The 22,431-nt window shown below is 35.2% G+C and overlaps 1 protein-coding gene across 5 annotated transcripts in view; it reads left to right on the top strand.

Moving 5' to 3' along the window:
- The first annotated feature begins 904 nt into the window (after positions 1-904).
- Positions 905-22,431, top strand: part of PPFIBP2 (PPFIA binding protein 2) — a 75,646-nt gene continuing 54,119 nt past the window's right edge. For 2 of the 5 annotated variants that reach the window (XM_042881891.1, XM_042881890.1), the window contains exon 1: positions 21,648-21,787. Coding sequence is in view for 1 of the 5 variants with exons in the window: in XM_042881889.1 (XP_042737823.1) it covers positions 906-915; positions 1,991-2,027; positions 2,451-2,548; positions 15,713-15,927 (360 nt within the window). In the remaining 4 variants the exon portion in view is untranslated. Of the gene's footprint in view, positions 916-1,990; positions 2,028-2,450; positions 2,549-15,712; positions 15,928-21,647; positions 21,788-22,431 lie in introns of those variants that run through there. The other 3 variants (XM_042881889.1, XM_042881892.1, XM_042881896.1) reach the window with 3 other exon arrangements.

The raw sequence follows: 22,431 nt of genomic DNA, 5'->3' as shown, positions 1-22,431 counted from the left end.
TAACAAGCAGTTTCATAGTAATGATCTGAACAGTCAAACTGAAGGAGGGAGTGTCTGGGAAAATAAGACTTGCCTGAAGCAGAAGCAACAGGTCTGTCTAGAAAAAGATGTCAAGCAAGTAATATTACATTACCACTCTGGAGCAAGGCATGTTACTTGCTCCAGCAAATGCAAACTAAGCAGCAAATGCACTGCAGATACAGGTGAGAAAACAGGAGGGGTGTGGAGGCTGGGAGGAGATAGGAGAAAGTTTTTGGGCTATTTTTCAACAAAACTTTCTGGTTTACCTCAAGATCTTAATAGCAAGCTTTTCTATAAGTAAAATTTCAAGTTTGTAATATTTCAGTGTTTTCTGTAGGTTATTTAGTCTAGATGGTTGAAAACAATATTTGATGTTTTTAAAAAATAGTAGTTTGTTAATAATAAGTGTGCAGTTCTCTACCTACTTTAAAGCACATAGCTTAACTTAGAGAACAAAGAAGAGCATGCAGCGTATCCGAGTGATAGAAACTCTGCACTGCTTTTAGTATTTTTCACGTTTTTCTTCCTTCATATTTGAGTCAGTCTGCTGGCCTGATTTACCAGTGCAGCTGGTGGCCATAGATCTGTGGAGGAGTGGCTCTTCTCTTCCACATCCACGCAAACAGCAAGGTAGCGTAGGCACCTCTTTGGCAGCTGCTTACCACAGGTGGATTTTTTCTCACTGAGGTGACTGTGGCCCATGTTACTGTTGCTTTGAGGTGGGAGGAAAAATTGCAAGGAAGGTGACTTACTGCAGTTAAGAACTGGGTATCTAATGTTTTTAATGAATCTGCTAAGCTACTGGCAGATAAATATGATAACAAAAGATGGAAATCTACCCAAATTAAAGAACTGATGCAACAGAATCAGAGGAAGTGTCTGAAATGTTCACATGTAAGCGTTCCAGTGTTTTGACTTTATATCAGCTGACATAGGGACTTTCAGGATTATTCTGAGGATAATTTGCATTATTTTCAATATCATTAAATGAAACATTCGGGTCAGTTGCTATAGAGATTAGATGAAATTCAGTTACATTTAGCGTTGTTCATACTTGAATTATTATTTAGACAAAAATGGAAAGACAAAACCAACATTTATTCTCATAGATGTTTGCCTTGAGTGAAACTAAGGATTGTTCTTTCCTTTTTTTTTTTTTTTTTTTAATATGGCATTATTGTGCTGCTCTTTGAATCTCTTTGATCTGAAATTAGATAACAGCTTAACCATTATGACTAGCTAAATGGCAGAGCTCAAATTAGAATCTAGTGATTTCAGACATTAATTCCTGCAGTTGTCCCTTTTAGATAATGGTTGAACGTGTTGACCAGAGTGGATGTAGCACACACGGACCACTGATAACATAGAAGTTACTAACAAATTAGTTTTCTTTGTAGCCTCGTGTGTTTTTTTCACCACTACTTTGTCTTAGGGCTTGTAATTTATAAACAAAGAAAACAATTTTAATTGCTACTAATTATTTTTCCATTACGTTGGTCTTATTACTGATTTTCAATGTTTCTTATGATGCAGTAATATGGAGTCAGCCTTAAGTGTACTTTTAGGGATTTTCTTTTCTGGTGGTGCATTAGAAATGACAATAAAATGATTACAATTAAATGATTTTTATTTTAAATCTGGTCTTATCCTCTGGCTTCTGATTCAGGTGATTTAGGATTTAGGATTCCTTAGGATTTAGGAAGTATCTAACTGAGAGTAAATGTAGATGGTTTAGCTATTTGTCATGTCACTGGTCATGGTGGCCAGTGCCAAAAAGTGTCACTGAATGAACACCAGAGATTGTTGCATACATTTAGAAGAAGACAGTTAGTATGATAAATAGAGATTTCAGAATGGCTGATCTTGGGGTGCTGTAATGTAAGGGTCAGAAGTGAAAAATGTTGGATATAATTACTGTTGGGGTTGAGCCAGCACCGGGTTTGTATGCATTAACTCTTTACTCTTGTAGCAACAGTCAAATCACAGCTCAGACATTTGGCTTATAGGTGAGCTTCATTTTTTTTTTTTTCAGAAACAGTAAAAGCCACTTACATTTGCTCATTTATTGAAACCCTCTTCTTGTGGTGCTAAAGGTTGAAAATACAGAGCTTTGATATAGAAAATTGCTTCTAATAATGAGGAGCAGGCAAATCTCAGATTTCCAGTGTCTGAGATTTGTTTGGTTTTGTTCCCATGTGTATTACCTTGTTTTAGTAAAGAACCTTAAGAAAAAATTGAATAAATGAGAACCTCAGAAATCCACATCTCCTATCAGGAATAGGAACAATTTGTTAGTTTTTGTATTACAAAGCCGAATTTCTGATAGTGTGGAGTTTTGTTTGCATGGTGTAACATGTTTCACTGTTTTATAATATATTTTCTGTCTGGTTGGGTGGGGTATAACACACGTGATTTCATCTGTCTTTCAGCTGGAAAAGTAGAGGTCTCAACAAATTGCAGATCATGGCTTCTGATGCTAGTCATATGCTTGAAGCAGCTTTGGAGCAGATGGATGACATAATTGCAGGTATAAATACAGCATTATTTACAACAGATTATTTTTATATTTAACCTTGTTCATCTTTTTACCTCCTATGATTTTTTCTGTTTTTAATTATTTGTCTCAGTTTGCCAAGTTCCCTGTGACACACAAGTTTTTATGGTTCAGTATTTATGTGAAGAAAATTTTAAGTAATATAACCGAAGAAAGCGTATAATTCTACCTCAGACATATAACTATGGAAATAAGAGATGTAATTTGTTCTAGTGTTATATGGTAACTTAAAGAAATCCTATTTCCTGTTGTTACTTTGAATTTTGTTGAAATTTTGTAGAAAATAATTACAATGACTAGTTTGAAAATTTACATTTATAGTTTGCTTGGTCATTTAGTTTACTGTAAAATAGTATATGCTAGATTTTTGTTTCTTTGTTTTTGTATTTCTGTGTGTCTGTTGAAAAACGTGATGTTTTCACCCATGTATTCAGTTATCTGGATAGTATATATCTGTATCTTACATTAGAATGTATTTATAAACCATGTAGTTTTCTGTGTGTGTGTGTGTATGTATAAAAGAACTTATTCATGATAATGTTTACGGCCTAATAATTTAGAATGTATAGCTCTTTTTGTTAGCATTCATATCCAGGAGTGAAATTAGAACTTTATTTTTACATAGTTTTCTGCCAGAAAGGGGTATGATGCAAGACAGAATTTGCTGTCTTTTGATTCTCTTATGGTAACGCAATTAAAACTTCTTGTCTCAACATTGCTGCATCTAAGAAGAGAAGGTAATTCTATGGTTAGCACTCAGTACCCTTGGGGTTTGTGGTCACACAGCGTTCAGCATGAGCTCCTGGAAGAGGCATCTGGGTAGGGCTGTGATCTCACTTTTGCAGGATGGAAAATCATCTACTAAATGTTTTCAAATTTAAATAATGACGCCCATGCTGTGCCTTTTGTAAAGCTAATGCTTTAAAAGAGCTGAAGCAACACTGAGGCCCGTGTGCTCCTAAATTATCTGCATACATCTGGATATTTTTATTTTTTCTTTTCTTTCTTCTGAGATAATTGATTCATTTCCCAACATGCAGCGGTGATAACATTTGATGAATGTATCTTTCATTTTTCTGAATATTTTCTCTTTTCTTAGGATAGGTTTTCTTCAGAAAATCTTCCAAGAGAACAAAGAAGTTTAAATAGGAGATTTCTAACTTTCTAAGATTACATACTGACTTTCTCCCAGGAGTTGTGGTATGTTTTCTTCTGACGGAAGGTGTTGGAAAAGTTAACATGATTTTGATGATTTTCAGACTTCTTCCTAAGATTTTCATCAATTTCACTCTTCTGTGTTGGAAGCAAGCTCCAAAAAAATATTTCAAGTTGTTTAGTATTTCCTCATGTGATCGATATGATGCCCTTAAACGACAAAGAGGTCTACATCCTTGAATATGTTGAATATATGTTGTTTGGAGAACTTTTGTTTTGCCTGAAGATACCATTGCGTATTCCCTTCCAAGACATACTAGCTACGTAGTTTTTTCACAAAGATAACATTGCTACTCAGTAGCATTTCCATGACTAGCAGCTCTGTAAAACCATTGCTGCAAGGTCAGTTCTGGGTAATATAATAGTTGTTTACTTTTCTGTTTGTTTGTTTGTTTGTTTTCCCCAATGGTATTGAAAGGTAATCCATTAAATATATGACAATACATGACAGCATGGCAATATTTGACTGTATTAAATAATCACATACTTCTACTAGTTTGATAGAAAAATAATTGAGCTAGATTTCCCTTTTTTTTTTTTTTTTTTTTTTTAATTTTCTTTCCCCCATTCCTTTTAAAACCCCTAACTTTTTAGGGTTTCATCCTGATAAATATGCTCTAGAATTACATAGTTCCAGGCTGCCTACCAGCATTACTTTTATACCCTCTGCTAAGCTGTCATGATTATGGAGATAATGATACAGAGAAGCAAAACACGTGATGTAAGAAATAATCTGCATTTATCAGTGGGTTGCACACCCCATTCACAGCTGTTTTGTAGTGGTGTTGTTGCCCATAAAGATTTAGACATGCTTTTCATATGTGGAGTTAGTTTGTAAGAAATAATCTGTTTCAGTTGGTGCTTTGCACATCTCATTCACAGCTGTTTTTATAGAATCAGAAAATGGCTTGAGTTGGAAGGGACCTTATGGGCCATCCAGTTCCAATCCCCTTTTCATCCACAAAGACCCCCAAGCCTTTCCCCTCAGGGCTGCTCTTAGTAAGTTCTCTTCCCAGTTTGTACTCATACTTGAGATTGCCTCAACTAGGTGGTGTTGATTCCCAGACTAAACCAAAAAGACTTAGATGTGCTAGTTATATGTTTCCACAGTGTTGTGAGTAAATTGACAGCTTCAGGAGAGTTGACTTTGACTTCACATTACTTAATTTTTTTTCTAATTTCCAGTTATATTCAGTATTATGTGGAACATAGGATAATATTAAGGTATATAATGGTGAAGAAATAAGATTTCCAGTCACGCATTGTCAGATCTCATCAATGTTAATTGATTTGATTTCAGAATGTTAACTGAATTGATGTGATTTCAGAATATCTACCCATACCAACCAAAAAATATTACTTTGTTCCTTTATTTTTACTTGTAACACAAAACTCAAATAGTTTGGAGAATTGTTTATGTTAATTATTGTTTTCCATTACTAGAATTAGGAAAGTGATTTTAAGATAGGATAACTGAAGTTTTTTCTGGTCATTCTTTTCCAGCTAATGTTCTGTGTGTTCCAGAACTGCTTATCACATATTCTGGTATGATTGAGAGACTGAATATGTCTGCTGGAGCCTGTACTTGGATACTGGTGATTATCCCAATTTGCCTCAAATTGAGGAACATGGTTACTATCCAAGTTTGATTCTCTCTAATTCAATCCACTAGGCTTCTGTATGCAATCTGGGGAGGGTCTGGAAAACAGGAATATTCTCTTAAATGTAGTGAGAGAGGAAATAATGTACAGAACTCCTTCAGGGTGGGGACTGTTAATAAACAAACAAGAATTTTTCTAACTGCAGATTTATAAATACTATGTGATGCAAATATTGGAGAAATTATCTGCACCAACATAGGTGCTTTTAGAGTAGTCTAGAAACAGCAAAAGTCAGCTGTTCTGAGCTATTTCATCAGACTGGAGATAATAAAAATCATCTGCTGAAAGTTTTTTCAGGTCATGGATCCATGGTGTCTGGGCAGCACTGAATTCAAAGCCTAAGCCTAAATTTCATGACTATGGAAAAGTAGTTGGTAAAAGAGGTATCCCTTAGAATAAGGCCTGAATGGGTACTAGGAAGAGCTATGTTTTCCTTGTGACCTCAGAAACCTTTGCTTCAGGCATAAAATGATCATTAATCATTGCTTCAGGGAACTGAAAAGTCTAGAGGTGTTTAACTTTTGAAGTTTGAGTATGGGAGGTGTGTACATGTGTATGTATACAAATATACATTTAGATATATATGTATACACATGCAAGTAAAAAAATTTTTTTAGTAAGAAAACCATAAATTCTTATAATAGCTGAAGTTATTACAGCATAAGGCCCTGTTCTAACATTTTGAGGAAAGAACTGGGCATGCAAACACAATACAAATATTTACAGATTTGTAATCCTAGTTTTAGCCTTCTTAATTGTGGAAGTAAAAGCACTTACTTCAAATGGTAGCATACCTATTGGATGATTCTGGTTAATGGAAATAAAAAGTCTTAAGTAGATTGTGCATCTCAGTGCAATACAAAATATATTAGAGTTTAGAGTGCATGAGAGTAGGATTGTAAAACAAGATTAACAAATTAAATTTCTTTGGGCTTGATCAAATTTGACAGATAAGTGAGTGTTCCCAAGTCTTTAATGCTTCAGTACATCTTTACTGATACCCACCCTCTTAGCTATATAAATTAGGCATGCTAAATGATTACCCCTATTTGGCTAAAATAGCAAAAAGGACTAATGTGATTGTCAATGAACATGACTTATCCATTAGCCAGAATGCTTTGCACTTGAAACAGAGGGAGTTTTTAAAGGAAGCATTCATATGTCAAATCTGTTTACGTACTCTTTACTTGTAGAGCACATTTATGACATTGTGTCCATCTGTGTCTTGCCCAAGTCATTACTTTCTCATTTCTTTGGCTTGTACCCCATCCATTAAAATGTGTTTCTCCACAGGATTATAAACTTCGTTTAATTTTTCTTTTCAATAAATCATAATGAATTAAAATAGTTTTTATTTTACTTTAGTTTTTCAAAATATTTCTGTCTAATTTGGACATGCATTTTTTTTTTTTTTTGTGAACAACTGTCATAAGTGTAAAGTGTAAAAATTAATGTCACAATACTATAATCCTCCGTAGATCCAGAATCTCTTTAAATTCAGTGGTTAATCAGTGTAATTACTGTAATTTTAACAGAAGCTCCAGCAGTTATTACTTAATGAAAAATAATGAATAATGCAAGTGTATTATCACATGGGTGTGTACCAATATTTCAGTATTAGTACTGAAAGATTAACGGACCAAAGTAACTCTAAAAGTTTGTTAGTATTTTAATTCCCTTCTCTCCAAGGGCAGTCCACTCGCATTCAGCCATCACCTTGGCTGTGTACTACAACTTCTGACCCATCTTAATTGGAGTACAGAAATGAAAGAGCTCAAGCTCCAGAGCTATGCGATCTTACTTGGTGTGTGTTGGATTACCAAATGAGCTCTAGTTAGGTGATCAGAAATTGGATTGAAAATGCAGAAATTGACAAAAAATACTGATACATGTTTTTGAACCCCTTTGAGTGGATTTTAGGTTTTGTAGAGTGAGGTTTTCACTGAGTTTCTACTTAAATAGTAGAAAATGAAAGATTTCTTAATGACCTTATGCTTCACCCATGAACAATCAGGTATTCACTCAGAGGATTCATTCAGAATGTAAGCAGTAGTCATGCAGCACTTTAAATGAAGAAGATAGAATTCTCTGTTCTGCTTCATAAGGATTTGAGGTTGTCCAGACCAGACAGAGAGCACTTAATACCATGTTTTTGTGGTCTGTTCTGAAGGGATGTTGTATCTGAAATGTATGCTGGGTGACATGCAGCTGACAGGCAGTGCAAGCCTCTTGTGATTGTGAAGAGTGAATAGAGAATGGACCCTACCATTTTCTCTTTGGTTTTATATACTACCAGATGGCTTTTTATTTTTATGATTTCTGTCACACAATTTTCACATTCAAAGTTTAATTTCTATAGTAACAGTGTATAATTTAGTTATAACTTGTAGGACAGGGATTTGTGTAGAATTTCATTTCCAATATCAAATTAACACAAACTGTAGTTGAAGTAGAGATTACAAGAACAGAATAATTGAAATAATGAGCAATTCGTTTCTTTATAGCTTGAAGCAACAACTGGAGTGGTTTTCTTATATTTTCTAGATAAATTGTAATTGTGTTAATGGTCTATGCTTCAATTATGATTGCTGTATTTCCCTTTTTACTTTTTGTTCACGTTCAATAATTTAGGCTTTTGTTTCTGAGCAAAAGAGAAGCTATATCTACAGTACTTGTTTTCCTTGTTACTTCTAGATATTAATTAAGGTGAGCATTTTAGAAATTCTACAATACTCGCTATAGTAGAGTGACATTTTGAATCCGTTGACTAGAAAATATGCATAGATCGTATAGCAGTAGAGATATTCAAAAGGAAATGAAATTGTAGATGACTTGAAATCAGGTCTTTGATAGAGGAATAGTTTCCTATCGTTAACTATCTTGTAAAAATGTATATCAAGATAGTACGAGGGTTAGAGAAGATGAAAAAGGTGACCTTCAATTATCCTTAAAATTAGAGGAAAATTAATAATAATGAATAAAATTAGAAATACTTGGTGCTCACTTTGTAACCTTTGTTATAGCTTGTTAGATGCTAGGGTTTAGCTTCAGATACTTGACCTTAGGAAAGCTAATTAATAATGTCTTAGAAGTTGTTAGCAATAACAGATGTATAACAATTTTGAATCTTTTAAACCTTTAAAAAGTCTAACTGCTTATGTGCTTAATCTGTAATTTTTCACATCGACTCTCTGATCTTTCTTTTGTGTTTGTTAACCGTCATAGAAGACGTGAACTCACAAACTTTTATATTTTTTTGCTGCTGTATTTTGTCAGGCTTTTACATACACTGTAGCTTTTAAGCATGACCTTATATAACTGCTCAAATGCAGTTTTGGTATATGGTTAAAGACATATGAAAATCATCGCATCTTGAGTGATCATTGCACTTGTGAGGCGTCGTCTACTCATTCCTTACTCAAGGTTGCCAGAGCAACTTGAAGTTCGGAATTTCCTCAATTTCGAGTGCTTAACCTTGCAAGAGATTGTTATAGCTATTTGGGCTGCTGTCCCAAACATGCTTCCCATATTCTCACTATTGTAAGCATTTTTTCTCACAGATGTGGGTGTGGGTATCTGACAAGATAGAGGGCCAAGATACTCTTTGTAATGCCGATGGAATCTCTCTGTAAACAGGTGAATACTACAAAATATGATGGAGCTGACAGGCATTGAGAATTTTGCTATAAACAATCAACTTAAAACAACTTTAAACATCTGCATGTGTAAAAGACAAAGCTGTCCTTTATGATCAAGTTGGTCTTTGATTTCCCTTGAATGTGGTCCTGCCTTTTCAGCAAAACAGCAGATTTAGAAGATCTCTTGCAAATTCTTGATTTAATTCAAAATGTAGAAAACTTTATAACAGGAATATTTTTTGTCTCTGAGTACAGAGAAGCAGGACTGTCAATATAAAACAAGAACCACATAATGACTGGGTACCAATAACAACATACCTGAACTGCAGTACTGCATTGTGTTTGTGCAAAACAAAATCCATGCATCATAGGTATTTGTATTAAGTTTTGGCGTAATTTAACTCAAGGCAGATATAGCATGTCCATGGAACAGCATGAGATGGAATTCATGTGAGAATAGTCCATATGTGCTAAAATTTCTATTAGTGTAATAGATTTGGAAGCATTGCTCTCCTAGAGTAATTCTTTAGAAGGATTAATGGAGTTGTTATGCCAGTGTGGAGTGGAGGAAATTGCCTAACAGTATTTAATTACTTGTCTCTGATGTTAAAACCACTTTCTAGCTAAAGTTCAAACTGGTAGACAAGATGTTCTGCAGCTTGCCATGAAAAGTTTCAGAAAGTTTGGCTTGAAGAGAAAGGATTGAAACTGGCTTCAGAGTATGATGTTGTCAAATTCCACTGGCATAGCAGCAAAGGGTGGAAAAGACAGAGAAATGTAAATAACTGCCAATACAGTATGTAGCAAAGAAAGGCAGTTCAACCATGACGGTCATAGCCCCATATAATTGAAAATCTGAGACACAGAGGTTCTTTTGTGGTTTATAGGGCATTATCTATTCTTCAGTATGTGAGTCATTTGGTTGTTAGACAGATTTCTAAGAGGTAGATTGGAGCAACTTCTATCAAACAAAATTTCTTTAAGTGCAGAATCATAGCTGTTCTGTTTTCTACTTTAGGTGATGAAATTGATTCAAAAAAAGTATTAATTTTTGGAAATCAGAATAATATGATTTTTATGAAATTATGCTTTTATTTTTTAACAGACTGGATGCAGATATTTTCCTCCTGATTGCAGAGATGTATCTTGTCATTAAACATTATTTAGTGTTACCACTGGCTGCTACAGCCATTGTAGAATTTTTATGCTAAAAAGAGGTAGTTGTTGACTTGCAACACTTCTAATTGACTAATGGTTTCTTTGGCTCTAAATGCACTCTTTGTGAGTTTGTGTGTGTGTGTGTGTGTGTGTGTGTAAATGCTTATGGAGAAATGTTTGAGAAGTGAAGAGATTGATGGAAATATTTGTTTGTCTTTTAATGAAATGTGTTGATTGTGTTTTTCCTGTGCTATTGTTACTTGACCTCAAATACAACATTAAGATTTGTGTTTTCCTACCTTTGCTAAATTTGCACTGTTACTGCAGAATCCATCCTCCTTTCTCTACCACCTGTAAGGCTGCTTGGCTTGTGTTTCCAGATAAGGGAGATCTTTGTTGCAGTTGTGTGTACCATACATAACGTGCTGAGCATCACTGCTTGAAATCTATAAGCATGTAAAAGGAAAAGGGTTGAGCAGATGATTTGCATATGAAATTATAGAACGCTCTTGAAAATTGTCTAAAGTATTCCACAAGTGGTTGTAAATAAAGCTCAGCTGAAAATCATCCAAGCTACATGAAACTTGCATCTGATTATGACCTATAGCCATAATCTACACTTCTAGCTTTGGAAACTATTCTAGGGCTTCCTGCTAATCCAGTTTAACTGTTGCTGTTCACTGTAGTTAAAGATCTAAAAGCAGACATTTAAGGATCAGCTAATGCAAGCTATGATTCAAAATACAACATTTGTGATGTATTTTGCATTATTGTATTAAAAGAAAGGATTGTGTGAGTTACCTCTCCACTCCTTTGAGAGAAGACTTAGGAGTGAGAAGTCTGAATTTTGTCTCGTCAAAACTTTACTGCTAGTTTACATAAATTCAAGTTTTCAGGGCTTCGTGAGAAAAAGAGACCCATGCTTCAAAAGGGAATTATACTTTGCAGAGTTGAAGGAGAGAGGAAGAACTTGGACAACCTATATACTCATTGAGTAAAAACTCAGGTAAAAAAATATATATATATTGTAGCAGTGCAACAATGATTGACTAAAAAGCCAGAGTAAATGTTTATAACTTTGTCCAAAGGTGATTAGAATAAATGATAAAACTCAATTATTTGTGTATTTCAGGTTTATAGGAAGCAATCTGTACCCCACTTTAGAATTAGCTTTTGGGTTCTGTTGGTTTTATTTTGGGAATAGAGGGGTGTCTGTTGTTGAAGGTCAGTTTGTTTGGTTTGGATTTTTTGAGGTAACTTTTTTTTAATGTTTTCTTTAACTGTTTTCTGGACTAAAAAAATCAGCAGTTTCAGGAAAAATCTCTTTGTAAACCACTAATTGTTGAGCTTAATATTACCATATTCAGGCAGTTTTAGAGAGAATAGATTTATACTGAGAGAATAGATACATATACTAGAGAGAACAGATCATACTGATGAATGCAGTGGAGAAGAAGTAAAGGGGCAAGGGAGAATGAGAGATGAGAAACAGTTTTTACTGCTAAAAGTGATAATAAATGAATGACAGATGAATGTCTATAATAGAAGCTGAGGAGAGTGGATTTTCAAACTGGCAAGGTTTTCTGATTTTTATTGTACTGTTTACAGTAGTAAATAATAATACAATAGTACTGTTTAGTAATTTATTTTCACATGCTGCAAACAGTGTTGTTCTCTGAATAGGTTATGTATTTGCCCAAAAGGGACTTTTCTTTGAAACCATTCAGCTAACTGAAAGGAACTCTGAACACACAGTGTGCTTCCATGGTCAATGTGTAACCCAAACATGTAACTTGAAGTTGTTTTTTTTCTTTTAATAGTTTTCTTATTCTTTCTAGAAAGTAGTACACTTTAACCTCTTCATCCACTGGCTGTATGTGAAAGTGAGAATTGAGCAGCTTGTCTTTATCCACTACTTTTTTTTTCCTCCTTTATTATTTTCCCTCTTTAAGGTATACATTCATCATGATTAATTGTGCTGCCCTAGAATACCATCATGTTGAACTTCATATAAATATAATGACAAAAGATTCCCCTGTGTCCTTTTTTGGCCTTGGGGGGGAAAAAAAAAAAAAAAGATACAGGAACACTCTGACTTGCTGAAAATCATACAGTGAGGTTGCTGCTTTTTTTTTTTTAGTTCAGAACTACACTCATTTCTCTTGACTATCAATGAAATTCTAGTGACTGAACCATATTCTTCCCTCCATCAGTTGCCTATACTGAAGTCAGATGCATACTAATTGCTGTTAAGGGTAGAGTTGACTGGTAACATCTAGAAGTTTGTTTGCACTGGGGTGTTCCTTTTTTTTTTTCCTTTTTTTTTTTTTTCTTTTTTTTTTTTTTTCAGTCAGCAAAGAGATCCAGTTTCTTACTGTCTGGAGATAAAGTTTAATGTATTTTGCAGTGTGATGATGTGAAGATTTAAACTAATGCAAATTGATATACTTACTCCTACGCACATAATTTTTCAGGATGTGTTCTTGTCCTTTGGTCGAACTGTATGTAATCTATTTAATATCAAACTATATGGAAAGCAAGTAAGAGAAGCAAGCCTATGATCCACTTGAAACTAAGCAGTAAAATAGGAAGCTTTCACAAGTGAAATACTGAATTGAACTATCACAACTTTCCTACAGAATTTTAAATAGTTTTTTGAAGAAGGTGGATATGATAGTAATTGTGTGTCATGTCACCATTGTAATCGAAGAATGGAAGCAAGATGTGATAAGCAGTGAGGTGTTTAGTTGGGTAAGAGAAGATGTTACCAGTACTGTCCACGAGCAAGTTACAGTGGTTTGTACAGTTTGGCTTTACATTGCCTGTGTAAACTGTCTGAGCTGCTAACATAATCAATTTAAACCCAGGACATTTGCTTTAAATCTGTATTTATCTTGAAGCATTGTCTGCAGATCTAGTCCTACTGCTAGCTACATGGGAGAAGAGACTGAACCCCACCTCACCACAGCTTCCTTTCAGGTACTTGTAGAGAGCTGTAAGGTCTTCCCTGAGCCTCCTCTTCTCCGGACTTAAAAAATCCCTGCTCCCTCAGCTGCTTCTCATAGCACTCACCCTCCAGACCTCTCACAGCTTCATTGCCCTTCATTGCCCCACATGCTCCAGGACCTCAAATTCTTTCTTGTAGCGAGTGGCCTAAAACTGAATGCAGCATTGAAAGTTTGTCCTCACCAGGTTGAGTACTGAGGCACAATCACTTCACTTCTGCTGGCAACGCTATTTCTGATTTCAGCTTGTGTGTATCTCTTTAGGAAAGTAAGAATTGACCTCTCTGGCCAAATGAAAAGGTTTAAGATGTTATGTGAAGTAAGTTCCTGTTGTACACAATTTGCAAACTTCTGTTTTTAGTTCATACTGTGCTAGATTAAACTGCATTAGGAAGTAAATAAACAGCTTGCATAGGTATTGAGGAGGATGTAAATAAACAAGAATATATATTTTATTGGTTAGAATAATCAAATTCAGTAAAACAGATGATTCTCTTAAAAGGAAAAAAAATCTGGAAGACAAATTGATTTAGGAGGTAAAATTGTTGTCTTTAGCAGTCTTAGAACTGGATATTGAAGAGAAATACTATCTTGGCTGCAGTCTTAGACAGAAAATAAGATGAGTTCTTACACTTGACATATCAAAATAAACCTATATGTAATACAAGTAAATAGGACTAAATGTTTGAAAAGAGCTTAGAATTATATTAAATAGTCAGGCAATGAAGATAAATGTGTTGCTTTAAAACAAACAAACAAAACAACCCATCTGACAGCCAATACTACTGAGTGTTGCTAAATCTTAGAAATGTTCAAGGATGCCTTTGCACTGTTTTGATTCAAACAACACATAAATAGAACAGTAGAATTAAAACGACGCAGTCATCTGCACAGGTAAGTGATCTGGTAGATCACAGTCATCAAAGCAGTGGTTGAAGAACATCTGGTTAATATTATTTAGATTTCCCTTAAGATTATTGTGAAGTTTAGCATTCACAAAATGAGAGACGAAATGCTTTCTTGGATCGATGACTCACTGAGATGGGAAAACAGTGTTAGGATCAAATGATCAATTAGTGTTCTGGCAAAAAGCCCATCTAGGTGCAGAAGATATTCAAGTGTACTAGGACATAATGTTAATGCATTTGTGAGCTATATTTACTAAATTATATGTATATAGTGCTATATGTAAAATACCATTAGATTCACTGGGTTCAAACAACATGTAATGTTCAAATCAGAGCTGATAAACAACTGTAACAGACAAAAGAACATTGATTAATGCAAAGTAGTGTGCACAGATGAGGGAAACTTGGATTAGTCATACGTCTGTGTTTCAAATGAAATACAGCTGCTCAGGGAAAAAAATCTTAGCCAGTAATTTTCAAAACTTGATGAAGACTTCTCTTCCTCTTGCAACTAAAGTATAAGGTGAAAGTGATGTTAAAAAGAGGAGTGAGTGGAAAAATCTGTGGAAATGATTTTGATCACCTTGTATGGATCAATGATGCAGTACAGCATACATATGTAAAATGTTACTGTCCTCCTCTCAATCCTTTTATTTTGTAAGTATCTCCCATGAAGTCAAATAAGAGAAAACATGGGATTGTTTATGCCAGAGAACAGGAATGAATTCATACATGAGTGCAATCTGTTATGTACATGGAGCAATGAACTATATATATAATAAAATAAACTATAAAAAGTAAAGCCAATACAAGCTTTACAAGTTTTACAAGTTTTCCATCTGAGTATTTGTTAAGTAAACCAAACGGTGTCAAATGAAACTCAGAACTGAAAAAAAGATAGCTCGCTAAACAGGGTATTAAAACAAAAGATTCAAAGATGTTATAATTTCTAATTCTTCATTTCATGAGATATGTTTCTGAGGAAAGATGTTTGATGCTGAAAGGATGTCAGCGAGTGGCTGGGTTTTAGAGTTTTCTATAATTTGGAGAGCTCACAAAGTTCTCAGAACTTTGGGTAGTTTGTTCTCAGTGAAAAGTGCTTTAAACCTGTTTGAGGTTACATATTTTTCCATTTCTGGTAATACAGGTTATTTTCATTTAAGTTTCTTGTCAAAGGGCTGAGTGAATCTTGCTTGTTTTGCTTGAGAAACACTGCTCTGTGTGGAGACTTCTGTGTAGCTGAGAAGTTAGTGACATCTCATGGTAACCATGGAAAATTACAGGTGATTTGTGGTAAAGTTTGGAGTCTGTAATTTAAGAGACATTGTAAATGTTGTCTAGGTTGAAATATGCTTCATATAATACATATATAATACATCATTGCTCTGATGTTTAATTCTAAAGTGTTCATTATTTAACTAATATCTGCTTTATTTCTAAGTCTTACTGGAAGTATTGAAACTTGTCAATATTTGAAGTCCAAATATAGCAGTGTGTAGTAGCTAAGTATTTGTCACTTGAAATAAGACTTTCCTGTTTTCGCTTCTTTTAGGTACAAAGTCAGCTGCAGAGTATGCTAATTGTGCTTATGATATTGTGTCACCTGCTCCATCAGTATATTTGGGCACATTTCAAATTTTGCATCTCCTGGAAGATCTAAAGATGGCTTTGGAAATGTTAGAGGATCCTCAAGAGAAAGAAGCACTGCGAAATCAAATTCCAGGGGCCACAGCAATATGTATACGGGAGTGGTTTGAAGAGAATCTGGTGAGTATTTACTTCTAACTTTATCATTTTGTTTGTTTGTAAACAGCCTTAGGTCAAGTATTCTCATGCTTCAGTGACTTTTATAATGACTGAAATCTGTCTTGTTAGAGAACTGCAGCAGATATTAAGTAATCATAAAAAGCTGTTGATATCACCACTTTATGAGGTGACGACTAAATGAACACAGGAGTATGAATAGTTGATAGGCCTTAGGTTGTGTTGGATGTAATAAAAGCAAAGCTTAAAGTGAACTTTTCTGTGACATTTTTTGCTTTTATTTGTTTCTGTTGTGGATATTCATTCTTTCCTGAAGATAACATATGAGTGTGTATATAAATAAAGCTTATCATTTTTAAATCTATCAATTTGGAATTCAGTGATGTTGTCTGATGAAGGAAGAAATAGGAATAAGATGCATGATTCTTTATCCTTTTGCTTGTTGGTATTCTGAAACTCCAAGGTATATTCTACACCAGGCAATGATGGTAAATGAAAAGAGCATTAGCTTCTGAGTGAGAGATGTTTATGTTGGGATAGATAGGGAATAAACATTTGGCTGTATTGAAAGGACTGAACCTTATCCAGATGAGGAGCAGATCTTATAGCACAGTATGTTGAGACCACTGTGTTCTTAAAATATTTTGCCCTGTTTTGTATGGACAAGTTCTACACTTATTTTAAGGACATCTATATGCATGAGGGGATTTGAGCATAGTAGGTGTAATTTTTTTTTTTTTTTTTTTAATTACAAAACATCCACTAAACTCAATCTTAGAATGTGCACTTTTCTTTACAGTTAAAACAAACAAACAAAGAAACACCTATAAGCATGCACAAAACTTCCATGTTTTAAAATTTTTGGTAGTCCTGTGTGGAACCGAGAGTTGGATGTCATTATTGAGTCTTGCCTTCCATTAATTTTATCATTTAGTACCATTATTAGGTATGAAGTATCACCAAATGTTTCTTAACAATTCTGTTATGTATACCAAAGATGTGGGAAAATTTAGTTGTGTCTAAGGTATGAAAACTTCAGGATTTGTTTCACATCTGACATTACTTTGCTTATTCCGTCACTGGAGGGCATTAATTGTATTTATTTTTAATGGGACCTCTGGTGGTGATAGAGTGTTTCAAGTGGAGTTGGATTTTGTACTTTTTTGTGGAACTAAAATTTCCACATATTGCAAATTTGTGTATTCTGCAAAGGCTCCTTTTTAAATTTCTGTAGTCTGGTATCTCTGAACGTCAAGATATCGAATTTGCACTCAGCTGTACTGTATTCACCTCAACAACATTGATTTGAGATAGATGAAGTAGCATTGAATTTAGGTGGTTACTACATAGAATGGAATGAGGATATAACAATTTTTGTGATGTTAGAAAAGCGCTGTTCTTTTGATGAAACAAAAATGGAATAAAGCTTCAGTAATAGTAGCTTTTTTACTACTTAAGAACTATACTAAAAATTTGTGCCTGCAAGTGCATTCATGCAGTCTTGTACATGCTTTATGTTTGTAAATTCTTTGGCCTTGAAAACTGAACAACAAAGAAGAGGAGGGTTGTCATAAGACATTTAAAAGAATTTTCAAGGAAACTTCAAATACATAAAACCATTTTGTGTGTGGTTTCACTGCTTCTCAATAAATATTTTAGTACTGCTAACAACCACAGGACGTATCATGAAGTAGATAGTAATTTCAGCATTAAAAATGAACTGTTGCAGTAACAACGGGCTATGTTTGAATTAATGAGCTGTGAGAGAATACATTCAGGTACAGTTTTATTTTAGAACTCTGACTGTCTACACTGTTCATTTATTAATTCATCTTTGTTGATCACTTCTTTGAGTACAAAGGAGAACTCTAGTGTTCTTACAGAGGTCCTAAAATAATTTTAAAAATAGGTGAAAACCCTTATTTTCATGATTGTAAAACTTGATCTTACTTCTAGTGGAGTGTTTATGTTAAATTTCAGCCACTTCACTGTGTAGCTTTATATACTGATCCTTAAAATGCTGCTTCATGAGAAATCCTGAGTATTTTCCTCATGATGTTTTTTCTTAGAAGCTTAATTCTGAAAATCTTTTTTTGAAGGCACTAAATTTGAGGAAACAGAAAGGGGAGAGAATTATAGAATTGCTTATGTTGGAGGGGACCTTAAAGATGATCTAGTTCCAACCCCCTGCCACAGGCAAGGTTGCCAATCACTAGATCAAGCTGTCCAGGATTCCATCCAGCCTGGCCTCAAAATACCTCCAGGGATAGGGAATCCACAACTTCTCTGGGCAAGCTGTTCCAGTACCTCACCACCCTCTGAGAAAAGAATTCCTTCCTAACATCTAACCTAAATCTCCTCTCTTTTAAATAGTTTAAAGCCATTCTGTTCTATCATTATCAGGCTGTGGAAAAGATCAATCTCCCTCTGGCTTGTAAACTGCTTTTAAATACTGGAAGTCTGTAATTAGGTCTCCCTGGAGCCTTTTTTTTCTCCACGCTAAACAGGTCCAGCTCTCTCAATGCCTCTTCATAGGAGAGGTGCAGAGGTGCTCCAATCCTCTGATCATCTTAGGCCCTCCTCTGGACCAAGTCCAACAGCTCCAAGTCCTTCCTGTACTGGGATCCCCAGATTTGGACACAGTACTCCAGATGGGGCCTCTCAAGAGCAGAGTATAGGGGCAAAATCCCCTCCCTCTGACCACCCTTCTTTTGGTGCAGCCCAGGATACCATTGGCCTTCTGGATGGCAAGAGCTGCTGGCTCATGTCCAGCTTTTTGTCCATCAGGATCCCCTGGTCATTCTCCTCAGGGCAAGATACCTCAAGACAGACTCGAACAAATACTTTTATAAAGATGGAGTATAGTAGTAATATCCTCTGCTAGTTAAAAGAAAAAATAATTGTATATTTCTTATATCTGAACTGTTGTTACAAGAAGTCTTTAGAAGTGTACTGTATAAATATTTAATTGGAATGTAAGTTATTGCTACTAAAAACAGAAGAATTACATGTATGCAGCAGTAGGACTCTTCAACAGCAGCTGAATGGGAAGAGAATATGTTGTGAGCAATGTCAGTTAAATCCAGTACATCTATCTCCTGGTAGGTTTGACTGCAGGACTCAAATGTTGAGAGTCATGACAGAGCTATATGTAGCTGAATCTTCCCGTTACCAAGTGGCGTTGGCACATGCTAAATTGAAAATACACCAGCAAAGTCTGCTTGGGATAGTATAGCCAAGCCATTATTCTGTATGCACTTATGTTTATTATTTCCAGTTTGAAATACTAGATGGATATGTTTTCTCAGCAGTTGTTCCAGTTGAATTTTGAGTGACCCAGTCCTCTGCTGTGCTCCAGCTCCTTTTCAATGAGTTAGTGATGCAAGGAGGCCCTGAACAGGCAGGTCTGGTCTTCTGACTTCCTCAAACATGTAAGAGTAATTCTCAGCACACAGGAAGCAGCAATATACTTCATGCCTACTCTTTATAAGTACTAGAGAATGCCTTGGAACTGCTGGGAAGGGAGGTGTAAATGGCTTGCATGGAATTTACCTAAGCCAGGATGAATTGATTTATTATTGTTATTATTTAACATTCCATTGTTGCTTGTCTGGGAGTCAGTTTCATATTTTCTGTCAGCGAAGTTCATTGTATTATTATTATTATTAGGGATATTATTATTAGGGATATTATTATTAAGAAGGGAATATTTAGGTTGGATGTCAGGGAGAAGTTCTTTACAGAGAGTGGTGAGGTGCTGGCACAGGCTGCACAGAGAGGTGCCCCGTCCCTGGAGGTGTTCAAGACCAGGTTGGATGGGGCCCTGTGCAGCCTGGTCTAGTATGAAGTGGGGAGGTTGGTGGCTCTGCATGTGGCAGAGGGGTTGGAGATTCATGATCCTTGAGGTCCCTTCCAATTCTGGCTATTCTGTGTAATTCTGTATTAGCTGTTTTTCATAGATAGGAAAATCTATTCTGCACAAAGAATTAAAGCAAGTTGAAAATACCTTTGCAGCAAGTAGGTCTAGATCTTTTTCTTAAAATGATGTACTGAGGTTAGTTTTCTGCAGTTTCTTGCAACCATGTAATGACCAATAATACTTAATAGAGTCAACTTTCAATTACAATGACCAGAAGCAATTAAACAGAACTGTGTTATGGCCATAGGCTTTCAGCGCTCATGAATGAGAGACAGTATTCTGGTTATAATATCAAGACTTGTTTTTATGTTAAATGTTCCAATATTTCAAGGTAGCCTGGTGACATGCTATGAAGTTTAGCCCTTGAGGGCAATTCTTACCCATATGGGCTATCTGCACCTTGATATTGTCAGATGGACTACAAGCCTCCTCGTAGGAATTCATGATTGTATGCAGAAATTGCATGCTAGCCTTCAAAAGGATGAAAATGATTTATTTATATTATCTAGGACTCCGTTTGCCTAGGACTCTTTTAGCTGTTGTCTTCAGTGGCTTTGCACTAAGTCACAGAGTGTCACGTTTCTCTTTAGTTTTGTAGCTAATGTTATGGGTGGTAACGGTTTTTTACTTGACGTTGTGTTCTGTCACTTCATTTCTGGCTGCATTGCTTTTCATTGTTTTAAATATGGTATACTGCATTAATGTAACAAACTTTAGTGTAAAAATGTAATTCTATAAAATACCTACATAGTAGGCAATAATGCAACAGTCAACAAAGATGTTCAGTTCAAACACAACTAAACATTTTCAGGTTTTGTGATATTTCAGAAAGAAAAACAAGTTACAGTTATTTTTACACTTCACATTTATGAAGTAGCATACAGTAGGCTGGCACGTTTCTTGTCTTTGTAAATAGATGAGCTTGTCCACATAATGTTTTTCATGGTCTTTCCCAGGATGCTGATTTCATTTTGTTTATTACAATTAAAGCAAATATGTTCATGTAGAGAATGAAGTAGGCCTTTTTTGTTTGTTTGTTTCAATAAGTTTTATCTAGCTCTGTCCTTTAGAAATTGTCAATTAGTAATTATTAAGACTCTGAACAACAATCTTACTGGAAATGCTTAACTTTCCTCAGTATACAAAAAGGATTTCTGTTGCTATTTCTTTTTTTACCTGTATTCTCGTGCAGGTGCATTCTCATATTTTCTTTCTCCTTGCTCTCCAGTTCCCACGTTTTTCTGCATCATAGCAATGAGAGATGTGTGAATTTGGCATGTTGAGGACATTTTCCCAGATATAGTGTGTTTCTAATCCCTTTGCTTCCAAGCCAGTTCAAACATAAGGATCAGGAAGTAATGGATGTAGAGTAATGGATGAAGGAAAACTTAATACTGAGTGAACAGCTAGATCATTCTCTCTCTTTGACTTATTTATATGAGGGTATTGGCATTACAGTGATGTTGGGGGCTGATTTTATTTTATTTGGTTTGATATTTAGCTCTCCGTTCAACTAAAAGTCAGTGCTCAGTGAAGAACTATGCGTAAACATGCATTTCCTTCACTTGCTTTTTTTTTTTTTTTCCTTAAACACAGCACTAACCCGATGAAGCAATCCTCACATTGCAACATATTTTCCATGCTTTCACACTGCCCAGAGGAAATAACCTGTTTTTCCAGAGAAATTCTAAGCAAATTTGGATTTGAATTCATTTGGTGCCTGAAACTTTTTCAGGCCAAAGCTCAAGCAGGACATAAAGTTCAGCAAGCAGGTGACAGGCTGAAAGGGAACACGTGACTGTCTGGAATGTATGTTGTCAACATTCATAGCTGATAAGATGCAGAAAATTCAGGCACGTTTACCTCTTAATCAGGAAGAATGACTGTAACAAAATCAAGAGACCTTTGCATGAAATCCAGAACAAGTGACAAGGCAAAAATAAGGTACGTTTGTGATTTAAAATACTTTTAACAGGAAAAATTGATACTTGCCTAGCTGCAGATGCTACACTGAGGTACTTGTAAGTGGAAGAATACAATTTTCTCTCAGTGTTTTTTGGTTTTTTGTTTTTTTGTTTTTCTCTCTGCTGTAAAGCAAAATCATTAAGACATAATATGTTGTGGAACGTCTTAAGAGAGTACAGAGCACTTTCCCCCAGTTTGCTAAATAAGCCTGAAATAAGTCTTGCAACCTCTGTTTTGAGCTGGATTAAATATGGATATGGGATTCTGTAATTGGCTGTACACAGTATGTGTATAAATATACACATATATGTATGTGTATGTATATACACCGTAATGTGAGAAAGTCTGATGCATTTGCTATTCTTTATAATCAGATAACTCATTTTCTGGGAAATAAAAGCGCCCCTAGGGATTTCATATTTTAATCTCAAGAGAACCCCCTTAGTCAATTATGACAGAGGCTATCAGACAAAGAGAAATGTCCTGTACTGAGTGCATCTCAAATGATTTCTATCCAAGAAAGAGCTGCTCTCACCAATGTTATCATAGCATAAAAACTTGTACAATTGGCATAGAAATAAGTATGTTTGATGTACAGAGAAAGTCGAGTTCTTTTCAGGTGC

The sequence above is a fragment of the Lagopus leucura genome, unplaced genomic scaffold (assembly GCF_019238085.1).
Source record: "Lagopus leucura isolate 7727_CA_CO unplaced genomic scaffold, USGS_WTPT01 Super-Scaffold_100033, whole genome shotgun sequence".
Lineage (NCBI taxonomy): Eukaryota > Metazoa > Chordata > Aves > Galliformes > Phasianidae > Lagopus > Lagopus leucura.
The sequence above is the reverse complement of the archived record's forward strand: the minus strand, read 5'-3'. Positions and strand labels throughout refer to the sequence as shown.